Here is a 12,175-nt window from a genome sequence, read left to right as displayed (position 1 = left end):
GTTTTGCTGCCCTGTCAGCCAGTTGAACTTTCGAGTAACTGACAAGGGTGTAAGCATTCTCCAAAGGACATCCCTCCCAGGATCATCTCTATCATTCTGCTTCATCTGTAGGCAGACTGGTTCCTGAAATGTAGCTTGTTCAGATGCCTTAGCTCTAGCCACAAAATTTGTGGCCAAAGGATGAAAATTCCAGCTGATTTGTGTCTTAACACTACTTAAATGCTTTGGAAGTGTGGGACCCTCTGTGAAACTTAACTGTACAAAATGTACTATCATCTACAGTCTAGAAGTCACTCCAGTCTTTCACTGATCTGTTTAGTCTGAGTCTTCACTCTTAAATGACAGCTATGCTATTTGAGATTTTGTCAGAAGCTGACTTCTAGTTTTTCCTCATACAGTCTTTATGCATTACCTTCTAGATAGACCAGCAATGTTGAAGTTAGTGTGACATATTTCCCTTTTCTAATCCATGTATTTACACTTTTATACAATATTTCCCTTAAACAGATTATAACAAGCTATGACCTAACCCAGCTGACTGGCACCCAAAATGAATCCTTGTTTAGTTTTTCTAACACAGTTTTCAGCTGATTACATGCACTCTGGAGATCTTCTTTCACCAGTACAGTGTCAATTAAATGGCCATACTGCTCTTCAATGAATGCTGCTGAATTAATAATTTCCTGCTGTTCTTCATCCTGCTGATCAACATTAGAAGATGGTATGAAATTTACTGCATATCTTTTTAATTACGAGCATTTTAAAGTATATTAGCACTTTAAAGTAATTAGTCATTACTTTGAAAGGAAATGAAATGAGCTGCTACCATTAGGAAAGGTTATGTAATGTAAGATATTACAGTTGAGATCAAGGAGGGGTATGGTACAGCTGAAATTTGGAAGGCTGTTTCAAGAATTCAGGAGGTGATAGGGAGGCGGAAAAAACATGTTACAGGAGGGACAGAGGATGGTGACGCTGCATGTTATGAAGTTAGAGTCACTGCCTAACCTAACACCTGAAATTCATACTCCTTAAAAGTTGAAAAGGACTGCTGGACCCACTGTGCCCAAGTTTAAGTTTTCATGTAAGCCCTTAAAATTATTACCCAGTGAACTAAGTTCTGTTAGCTATGAATTCAAGCTCAGGTTACCCAACCTAATGACATTACGGCACTCTCAGTATTTCTGTTCACATTTACGTGTCGCCAGTTTGCAGTTGGACTAGGTTTGATCCTTGCAAGACATCCACATGCTGCATTTTGTGTGTCCATGCACTAACAGCCTGGGTGGATGTCACTCTGGAGGTATCAGGACTAGGTGGCTACCCTTACCATTTCATGGGACTGCTCAGAAATGTAAAATGATTATTAGTTTATCTGAGTTCAGTAGCAGCTTCCCGTGCTGCAGCCTTGACCGATGTACACAGATCTACATGCAAGATGAAGCGAAGTGCACATTACTTACATAGTCAAGTTTTAAGGGAGTCAAAGATCTCATTCTAAAGTTCCAGCTGAAAGGCTGTATGTGCACAGGACCCACTTAGTGCCCCATTCTGACTCTCACTGTCATGGAAGGGGAACTCTTCCATATCATAGAAATGCTAGCCCAAATACTTCTTTCACATCTAATAAGAAGAGATTAACATTAGAATACTTACAAGGGGGGCTGAGATTTCTTCTGACATGGGAGATTTTAGGACACATTTTTTCTTTTCTGGAATGAGAGGCTTCACAAAGATAACATAAGGCTTAAACTCAGGAGTCCTCAAGTGCTTTACCGCCTGCGAACAGATGTCTTTTGTTACACCATTTAAAAAATTTTTTTGGTGTGCTATGTGTCAATGATGTACTCGAGCTGCATTCAACAGTTTCACTAGTATACACTGTGGTGTGAAGTCCTGTGTACTATACATCTGACCACGGTAACCTTTTGCTCCTCAGAAAAAAAGGTTAATGTCAGTGTCCCGGCTAGCTTACAAGAATACCTGAGCTTCCTGGAACATGTTTCAACTGCAGACCTGCCTTGCTATGCCTTGCGATACCAGGAACAAGGATCTGGCAAAAGATACTGAGCAAAGTACAAAAAAAAAAAAAAAAATTGACTTGACAGGCCAGTTACAATTTGCTTTGCTTAAGAGGTCAAACACTGGAAATTTTAAACCTGGAATTCATCTGAGGTAGTATTACAAGTCTCTTCCTAGCCCAGTTACAAAATCTGAATCAAAATTTCAAAGATTAACTCCCAGCACAGTGGGACTGAGAGCGTACTGGCATTGGTTACACGACTAGTAATGCTTCAGAGGCAACAGGGATGAACAAGAATGAAAAACCCAACCCAAACCAACCATCTAAGTATTCTCTCTAAGACTTGAACAGGCTAGGACAGTGATGCACATTTCTCCCACAGCAAGGGAGAAATCCCACAGTGAGAACTGATAAAGTGACATCTAGGAACTGTAAACACTGCACTGCTTTCTAAAGAGCCCTGTTCTGTTCCTCTTTGCTAGTGGTCAGACCACCTGTTAGAAATGTAAGTTCTGAGGGCATCATTGTTCTTTGCAGAGCAAGTAGCCACAAATGGTATAAGCATCAGTTACTTATGCTGGCAGCCTAATAAGAAATACTTGCTTTCTTTTAAAATAAGCTGCAGAACTTACCTCAGGTACCATATCCACCAAACAAACCTTCTTTTTGGCCATCACAGACCGGATTGCCTCAAGACTTGTACCATACAGATTTTCTTTGTATTCTCCATGTTCCACAAATCTAAAAAAATCAAGAGAGTTTTAAATGCCATCCACAAAGGGTATCTAACTTGCAACATTTGCTGACTGTTTCCTGAAGTCACAGTAGTCAAATGGGGTAGGGGAGGAGGGAGGGAAGGGTTTCTTCTTTCTGATTTTTTTTTTCCCCCCCTTCTGGTTGCTTAGTAGCAATAGTCATCTTCACATGTCACTAATAGCTAATCAGCACTACCAACAAATAAGGAGCAAGCCTGATAGAAGAAACAGGATGCTTTTCACAGAAAGTAGAGCAAAGCTAGCAAGAAATGGACTCCCAATTCTTTCACCTTCTGGGAGACCAGGCGAAAATCCGTACTTTCAGGAAACACAATCTTACAGAAAAAGTCCTTTACATCCATGGATTCTGTCTATGACGCACTTTAAAGTGAATAAAATTTAAAATGTAGAATAAGTAGGCCAAACTAACTATCTGTTACTTTCACTAGATTAAATTCTGGCCAATCGTACTACTTGCGATACGGAGCCTTAACTTAACGTACTAACTTACGATCCTCCTACTGGTCCTATGTTTTTTCTAAATTGCTTCTCACTAAATTTCTGAGTTCATGCTAACAGTCCAGACTGAATGAAGAGCTTTTCATTTGGAAAGCTGAACCCTTCTAATACAGCTCGTCCAACTTTACACCTGATTTTGGTATTCATATGATGTAAGATTTAACTAGCAATGTTTTTGAAATACAATTATGCCAGTATTTTAAAATTAACTTACTTGTTTTGCTGCACATCTGTCTCAAATGATTGCTTAGAGACAAAATTGTATTCTACTCCCTCTTTCTCATGACTTTTCTTTGACCTGGTTGTATCTGCAAGAGAATGGAAGCAAGACACAGGAAACAGATCAGCCTTTGCAAACAACTATATTTTCTTGTTTAGTTCCAGTCATGTTTTCATGACCTCAAACAAGATAGTTAAACACTGGCAACTTAAATAATAATATAAAATATAAATCAAACATCATAATTTTGTTTTAAACTCAATCTCAAAAATTGTAAGACCAAAAATGAAGTTGCCTTTTTCCCCCAAGTGTGCTATAACTAACACAAAAATTAGAAGGCACACTTCTTACACCTGGTAGAAGCAGTAGAGTGTATCTTACGGAAAACAGTATCTCTTAACTGTTCGGAGAACTGGACTCTCATTTTCTTTGAAAATTAAAAATAAGAAATACAAGTCCTATTACGTTGTCTCTGAATTTAAAGAATATCCCTGGATGTTTTCCCATGCTACTGTAAAACTTATGTAATCATGTGTGTACCCTTACCTTTGATGTCATAATTTCTTTTAATAATTGTTACTACTGTGGGAGAAACTTTGGTGATCATTTTACAAATGTATGCCTGGCCACAGAAGTGGTCTGCTATTTTTTTGTGTATGTGTTTAAATTCAAGTAAAAATTACCCATGAGTTCTACTGCTAACTAATTAAATGCCTGTCTGACAGAGGTTTATTGAAAGTCTTAAATAGCATATAAACAGTGCCCTCAATGTTAATTTTTTGGTTTGCAAAATCAGCTTGTTGGGAAATACAAATATTGATGGATTTTTTTTTGTCTTCTTTTTTTAGTAATCCTGAAAAAATTTTCAGTGTAACTCCAGCCACAAACCCATGCAGCAGAATCACTAATTTCTCTATCTCTGTGACTGGCTTGTTTGAGCAGTCTAGATATACTAATCAGCAATTTAAAGTCTTGTAAAAATTTTGACTTGGTTTATTGCTGTCTACTTTTTTATTTATTAATATATCTAATTTATTTTAAACTTTGGCTGGTATGATACTCTGAAGAAAAATCATCCTCTTTTAAACACACATAATGTTTTGGCTGAATCTTAAGATACTGTTTTTTCACGCTAGTTCTTTTTGCAATTTACAATCTTATTTTTTCTTCCTGTACTCAGTTTCTCATTCTTTTAATCAGCTGAGTTGACAGAATGCCAAAGTGTATATGTGCCAAGTTATGCAGTGATCTATTCAGCTATTAAGGGCAAACACAGTATATTAAATGAGAAAAATAATTTGAAGTACTTCTGAAATATGCATATAATCAATAGTCAGAACACAAATTACCATTCATCAATGCAGCTAGTACTACACTATTAGACAGCATTTACAGAATAAAGTAGCGATGCACAAAAATCAGTAAATTTTACTCACGTGGAACTGCAACACCATACTCCTGTGGGTTCTCTGACACAACCTTCTGCTTGAGCTCACTTAATTTGGCCCCCAAACAACCTAATAAAATAGAAATGACTGACAGATTTGTGTGTGGAATGACGTACTGCAGAGAGTAAATAATACTAATTTCACACAAATAATAAGATACAGGAGCATGCTCGAAGAAACCTGTACATGAGAGACCTCACGACCCACCACATTCCCCTTTGAAGAACATCATCAGGAACAAACTGAATCCTTTGAACAGCTGTTGGACAAGCATTTGTCAGTCACTAAGTCAGAAAATGTGTAATCTTAGCAGTCAGTTATATGAGATAGATACCCTTGTTTCTGTGACATTCTGGGAAACTCGCCTAACACAAAGCTGTTAAGCACACTGAATTAAAATTGCATGCAAAATTTTGTTTGTTAGGTAATTCTAACATCTATCTTTCCATCAATTGCTCTGACAACGTAAGTATGCACATGTTTGAGTGAGAACCAATGCAAAGCGAATCACAAAAATGAGAAATGGTCCTGCATTATTATTTTAAGAAGGGGTGGGTTGGGTTTTTTTTTTGTTTTGTCTTATTTTTTAAATGTCATTTAAAAGAAGAAAACAACTTCTGACCAAAACCAGAAAAGCCTTTCAAAAACCCCACAAGAACCACAAAAACCAACACCAAACACCTAAAGGAAGCCTCTTGGAGTGCAGGTGATAAGGGAAGAAGGAGATAAGTGAAAAATTTTGAACCAATTGTGTATCTTACCAATCAAAACTACCAGCCTCTGCTGTTCACCAGGATGATGCTGATATTTTGTGACTTCTTCGTATGTTAGGAACTCTGCTGTGTCTGCCTGCTCTGCTTGCTTGCCTTCACTCAGATTGTTCTCCTTCTCTTTACGACTCAATCTAAAGCTCCTGCGTAAGCCAGCTGTAGAAGAAAACAAAAGATATATTAAACCATGTCTCCACTTCCCTCAACTTTCAAGCTTACTCAGCTAGAAGTTACTCTGTCTTTGAATATGAGTTACTCTCACAATTTTTTTAAATAATCAAATCAGTGCACATATGCTAATCTTATAGATGAAAAATTTGCATATCGGGTAGAAACCAAGCACCCAATCTGACTAAAAACCCCTCATATCACCTTGAGTTGCCAAGTGTTGGCTATGCCAAAGTCCAATTATGCCTCTACACAGAGATAATCTAGTTTATGAATATAGGGAAAATTAATTCTAAGGTAAATAAGCTAGTCTTTCTTCTTTTCATGGTGTTTTTTGAGGGTGTGTGTTTGTTGCGGGGGGAAGGATGTTAGGAAACAGATTTTGGTTTCTCACCTATGTACTGTCCGTTGAAATATCCTTCGCAGTCACAGTCCTCTGTAAATTAAAAAGTCGGGGGGGTGGGATGGGGTAGGTGAGGGCACAGGGGAGAGGAAAGTGAGAGGGGAGGAGGGAAATACTTTAAACAGTGCTTGCGATACAAGTCCGGCTTACTGGTAAGGGAAGGAGAAGTTTTATATCCTGCATTATATGCACACACTTAGTTCTAACACAAATATTAATGATACAAAAAATGATTTGCCTTGCCTAGTGGTTTACATTGAAACAAATTCTTGATGTCGATATTGCACAAGAGAATTTTACATCTCGGTATTTATGGTTCACAGAATTTATGCTCTTCAGCATTCATTACATTTGATCAGTGCTGCTGCTGAAAGTATAATATTCAGACCTGGGTGGGGGGAAGACTCCACAAATACAGAGCTCTTTTTTTAAAATGTGTGACTTTATAAGTGGGTATTGTGTAAGAATATTGCCTTTCCTGACATTTCAATATCATTTGGGCTTGAAAAAAGGGAATTGGAGTTGACTGAAATACGAGCTCTAAACACCTTCATTTTGACTAAGCTAAATTATCATTATTAAAAAGGTAAAGATTTGACGCTTTTGTCACATGCATATATCTAAAATAATATGCAAATTTATGTTAAAAAAGCCAACCTATGCCTCCTCAAACTATGACCATCCCAAAGGCCCCTAAAAGTATTCAAAATAAAACCAAGATACTTAGCTGCAAAACACTATACTGCAATCCTAAAATAAATACCGAGTTCTCATACTTCCTGAAAGAGGGCTACCTGACTTGTTAAAATTTAGGCACCTGTGCCCTGCAATATCTACAGAACTCTTCTCATTTGAAGGAGGTGGTGTATGGTTCTGGGACAAGACCACCCATAGGCAAAAATAGACACAGCTTAAGCTTTTAATAAAATGTGCCAATTCAGAGAAAGAGCTTTGGTTTTTGACGAATAATTGCATGCAGATATGTAATCAAGTAATGCAAATGTGTACTTATGCCTACATTAACAGAAGATACTAGTAGCAACATACGCCTATCCATAGCTATGGTCACAGCTATTTTCTGTTGTTGCAGGTAGGCTCTAGTTTCACACTCGCGCTTCAACAGGGTATACCAGTCACGGTGAGCTAATTATAGAATATGATTAGTACTTTCACCAAAGTTGATGGAATACCAATAGTTGGAATATTATTCTCAAGAAGCAAGTGTAATGTGAAAAATAAAAATCACAGCATGCATAACTAAACCGAAAATACCTGATATTTGGAAAGGTGTGTGATAGTGACGTATAAACTGCGTGAGCCCACCACAGTTGCTTATAATGACACAGTGGCTCATAATGAAAATAACACAGAAAACAGTCCAAATGAACAGTGAAGAAAAATAAATTTGGATTGATGCAGGTGCACTAAAATGTTAAACCCAAATATTTCATTATTTAAAAAAAAATACCAGCTATAAAGACTGCATTTAATTTGCAGCTCTATCAATTTTATTCTGAAACCTACAGAACATGTAAATGCACATCAGAAGACACAAATCTCTTGAATCAGGGAGTAAATTTGGAAGTTATCATTACCTAAGTAACCAATCCAAATTAAATTAAATAACAACTTAAATAAGACACTGCTGTAGGAACAAGCTAGATCTACTATGCCCTTTTCCTGGGGGCTTAGCAGGTATTTTAGAAAATGCATTGGTTGTTTATATTCAGACAGCCTATGAGTTAGGAGAGTACCTACCTTTATCAGAAGACTGATCATCTGTAGTTAGCATGAAAGGCAGAGTTGGTATGATATTAAAAGACTGGCAAATGATTGAGTAAAATTAGAGGGAACGGAAAGGAAAGTTATTCTGGTCTGATATGCTTAACAGACTTTTCTATCTTAAAAAGAAAAATGCAGTAATGTACCCTTACCAACTGATTAAAGACTTTTTGGCTAAAATTTAGTAGTATAACTAGTTATCAGCTTAATTGTCGTGAGAACGTCTGACACAAAGCCTAAGTAGCAATCCTCATTACATGCCTCCTAACACTGAATGTAACAAAACTAATTTGGAAAAGGTTCATTTAAATCAGTAATGCTATTTTATAATTTGGTTAAGCATCCTCCCTCCTCTTTGTAGCATAAGAGTGCCTGTATCTCCATACCTGTATCTCTTCGTGAGCTGTGCCATGCACCACAGGCCAGAAGTTCACTTATATCACTGAAGGTGGACAATTTCCAGATTCCTAGTCTACATGAGGGCGGCACTCCTAGCACAATGTCTAGTTTCACACAGTCACAGGGCTGCCCCACACATCAATAATAGCTGTGCTGAAGCACCCAAGAGCAACAGGAACATTAATTTCTGGTATAATACAGAATGTCTTCTGCTTGTCATCACTAACTAGCAATTTCATCACAAGTAGCAGTTTTTGTGTGAATAATTCACTGACAGAGGCTTCAGAGCTGTAAACAAGAATCACTTTAAAGTCTACTTAAGAGCAGCTCTGAAATGCAGATGGTATTGCCAGCTCTAATGATTTTTATCCTCCTTAAAGCTACAGTTTATTTTCATACGAGCTTAGAGTAATTTCATGCGCTTATGTAAGAATTTCAAGAAGTGTGCATTGGGTTACTTTTGCAGCTCTCAAGTTTCACATCACAGAAAAAGTGTGAACACTAGCAAATTTTAAAGCATGCAAACAATATGTAAGGCCTCATGTTCTTGAAAGTAGGATGAGATGGACAGCCGTGTTTTTTTGAAAACACTAGGCACCAGCAACACTAGATAAAGCTCAAACCCATATCCTCTTGTGTGGCAGCTTGTATCCATGCAAATCAATCAATGACAGATCACACAAAATATATTCAAACACATCATTACTGAAGTAACAGAGAAATACTGAGAAGTTGGTATCAACTAAGACATTGCTGAAGGAACAGAACAGACTCACATAATGGTTTCTTCACAGTTCCGGGATTCTGCAGAGTGCCGATTGTCCTTCTGTAAGTCAATCGTCTAAATAGAAAATAACTGTACTTTAGCCATGTAAGCTCAGAATTATAAAGAATTTACAGCATGTTATACGTATAGCATTGAAAATAAAGAATGAAATAGTGCTTTTCCTTGAAAAATATAGAACGTCTCTGATTCAACATTTTAAAAGACTTTTTCTTTAAAACTATGATGGTCCCAGATTGCTACTGGTAAGTGACAGAGAGAAGATTCTAAAACATTTTAGGCTTTCATACATCTGAGCACAGAAATCAATAGCATGTTACTTTTATCAATGTCATTTTTTTTCTATTTCCTTTTCCCCACCCAATCTTTTTTGAAAGAGTAAGAAAACAACTACTCCATTCTATTCTATTCCATTCCTCTGCTGAGAATCCAACATCTATTTGCCATTTTTACAAAGGATGGACAGAATTCCTGTCTGCCACAATCCTAAACTAACCACCTCAAAGAGAACTCAACAGTAGATAACCTTTGTTCAAAATGACCACTACAGCTATGCATACTCAGAAATTATCTATTGCCTTCCAGATCAGTTTGGAATTCTCTGCTATTTACTAGTAAACAAACCAAGCTTGTGTGAAAACAAGGGTTTTTGAAGAACAGGGTATCAAGTGAGATTATCTGAAGTGTTAAAATCATGAACCAAAGCTCAATTCCCTATCTCCAGGTCTTCAATTTGCTCCAACAAACCCACCTCTGCCACCCCAAAAACCCAATACCAAAAAAACCAAACAAAGCAAACAAAAATCCAACCCCCAAGAAACCTCTCACTGTTGGTAAAGGAAACTACATTTTCTTCCCAAGTGTTTTTTTTTTTTCAACAGACCAACGTTTGTAACAGACTAAAGAAAATGCTCAGGCATTTACAGAGTCACTCGGGGTTTAACAATCAGCGAGGCAATTTCTATATCCTTGCATACATTGAAATGTAGTTTACATCTGAAAAGAAAAGCAGACTGCAGTGCAGCAGCATCTGTTGATACATATGCATGCACACAAAGAGAGATAGAGCTGTTCAGGCAGTCTGCCTAGTATTTCAAAGGAGCATTCGTATAGTGGAACAAAGTCCTTTATTAGAAACCTTATGAAAATCTTAAGAGGCCAGCGATAGAATCAGACCTGCTTAATTCATAGATACCTCACCTTTGTAACACCTACAATCCAAAGATGACACATCCAGTACTTTAAGAATCACACAATGAAACCAGTGGCCTAAATCAGATTCCTTCTTAAACATAAGACTTTCGTACTGTAAATACAAGACTTGAGGGATACTTTTACTTTAGAATATACAGATATCTTGCTGTAAAAAGAGAGAAACTTCAAGTTCTAGAAAGTATCCAGATCCAAGCTAAATACTGTCTTAGAAGCCAGAAGAGAGATCAGGTATGCTTTTTTTACTACTACTAATACTACATGCATAAATTCAAAATTGTTACAATAAATCAGCATTTCCTCTTATACTATGGAAGTACAAGTCTGAAATCCAGTGTCTCCATAAGCCAAGAGAGGTCAAGAAACTGATATTCCACATTTAATTTCATACACGTTTGTTTAGCAAGTGTTTCTGTCCTCATGCTACAAAACATAAGTCAATGGCAAACTAGCCAAGGAAAGCTAGGAACTTTATTATATAATTCAAGAAGATGAAGCTTTTCAACACTTTCCTCTAAGCATCTGGTATGATCTCTGCCCTTCATTTACTGTGAAAAAAAGCATCATAAAATCAGTGTGACACTGTATGTGTGAAAAAAATTCTGTAATCTTCATTGACAAACCTTTCTTGGAACTGTTTTGAGGGGATCAAGCCTGCTCTGAGGTTTGTATCTCCAACACGCTTTGCTTGCCACCATGTGGGATCATCTTGGCTTACAACTTCTAGGATGTGTCGTCTCTTAAATGGCAGCCCAGCCTCCTGGCAGGGAATCGCTCTGTCTTCTTTGGGATTGTAGCAGAAAAGCGCCCTCATGAACACCTTTAAAAGAAAGTAACACATCCTTTCTTCTTGTCCTATTTGGAATTTCAGACTACCTTTAAAAGGCTTCCCCAATGCTTACACTGCTCACTATATATACACTTCATCTCTCCTTTATGCCTTACAGTACTCAAAAATACTGAAACCTAGCAAGCTGCATCTGTATTTTGACTTACTTTGGCAGAAAAATAAACTATCTTTCAAGCACATACACAGTCATTAAATATAGACATTGTGGAACACGAAACTCGAAGTCCCAGGAAACACAGTCTACGTAAGTACAAAGTGTAACAAAGAAAAAAAATGAAGGAGAGGGAGAAAACAGTAAAACAGGATTTAGTTGCCTGATTATAAAGACTGTCCATAAAATGTTCTTCTAATCCATCAAAATCTACTATTCAACTTTGGATTTGTATCTTACCACTATTTAAAGTGATTTGTGGGGCTTCAAGGAAAAATTTGGCAACCGAGAGCAGGGAAGCAGAGATAGAGGTAAGTCATTGCTGATGAACGGGGGCAAATGAAGCACTCAGAGAGACATGTTGATATTTGCAGTGGGCTAATGGGGTCAAATGATGAATGCAGCTGTTTGCACATAGGTCTGTTTTGACTCAAACAAGTGGCAAAATGCCCAGAGACAATGGCCAGATAGCAGCTGTCATGGTAAGAGGAGACTGGCAGGAACTCCAATTTTAATTACATGAACAAAAACAAGAGGTCGGATTTCAGAAATGCTATGAAAGAACATGTGCCAAGATGATGAAAAAGAGAAGTCATCTAAGTAGTTCTACTGATTAAAAGGGCACCACTGCATTTTACAAGAAGAAACTGCTCTACTATCTTTTTAGTTCAATTATGGGTCTGTGACACTC

The 12,175-nt window shown here is 37.3% G+C and overlaps 1 protein-coding gene across 1 annotated transcript in view; it reads right to left on the bottom strand.

Moving 5' to 3' along the window:
• Positions 1-374: 374 nt before the first annotated feature.
• Positions 375-12,175, bottom strand: part of MPP3 (membrane protein, palmitoylated 3 (MAGUK p55 subfamily member 3)) — a 20,335-nt gene continuing 8,534 nt past the window's right edge. Inside the window, exons 9-18 of the mRNA XM_010294000.1 lie at positions 11,107-11,303; positions 9,264-9,328; positions 8,065-8,085; positions 6,298-6,339; positions 5,727-5,891; positions 4,954-5,034; positions 3,512-3,605; positions 2,656-2,764; positions 1,657-1,779; positions 375-698 (exon numbers count right to left, since the gene is read on the bottom strand). Of these exons, the coding sequence (XP_010292302.1) occupies positions 519-698; positions 1,657-1,779; positions 2,656-2,764; positions 3,512-3,605; positions 4,954-5,034; positions 5,727-5,891; positions 6,298-6,339; positions 8,065-8,085; positions 9,264-9,328; positions 11,107-11,303 (1,077 nt within the window). The 3' untranslated portion in view covers positions 375-518. The remainder of the gene's footprint in view (positions 699-1,656; positions 1,780-2,655; positions 2,765-3,511; positions 3,606-4,953; positions 5,035-5,726; positions 5,892-6,297; positions 6,340-8,064; positions 8,086-9,263; positions 9,329-11,106; positions 11,304-12,175) is intronic.

This window comes from Phaethon lepturus, unplaced genomic scaffold (genome assembly GCF_000687285.1).
Source record: "Phaethon lepturus isolate BGI_N335 unplaced genomic scaffold, ASM68728v1 scaffold16269, whole genome shotgun sequence".
Classification (NCBI taxonomy): domain Eukaryota; kingdom Metazoa; phylum Chordata; class Aves; order Phaethontiformes; family Phaethontidae; genus Phaethon; species Phaethon lepturus.
Note: the sequence above shows the minus strand (reverse complement) of the source record. Positions and strands in the feature narration are given on the sequence as shown.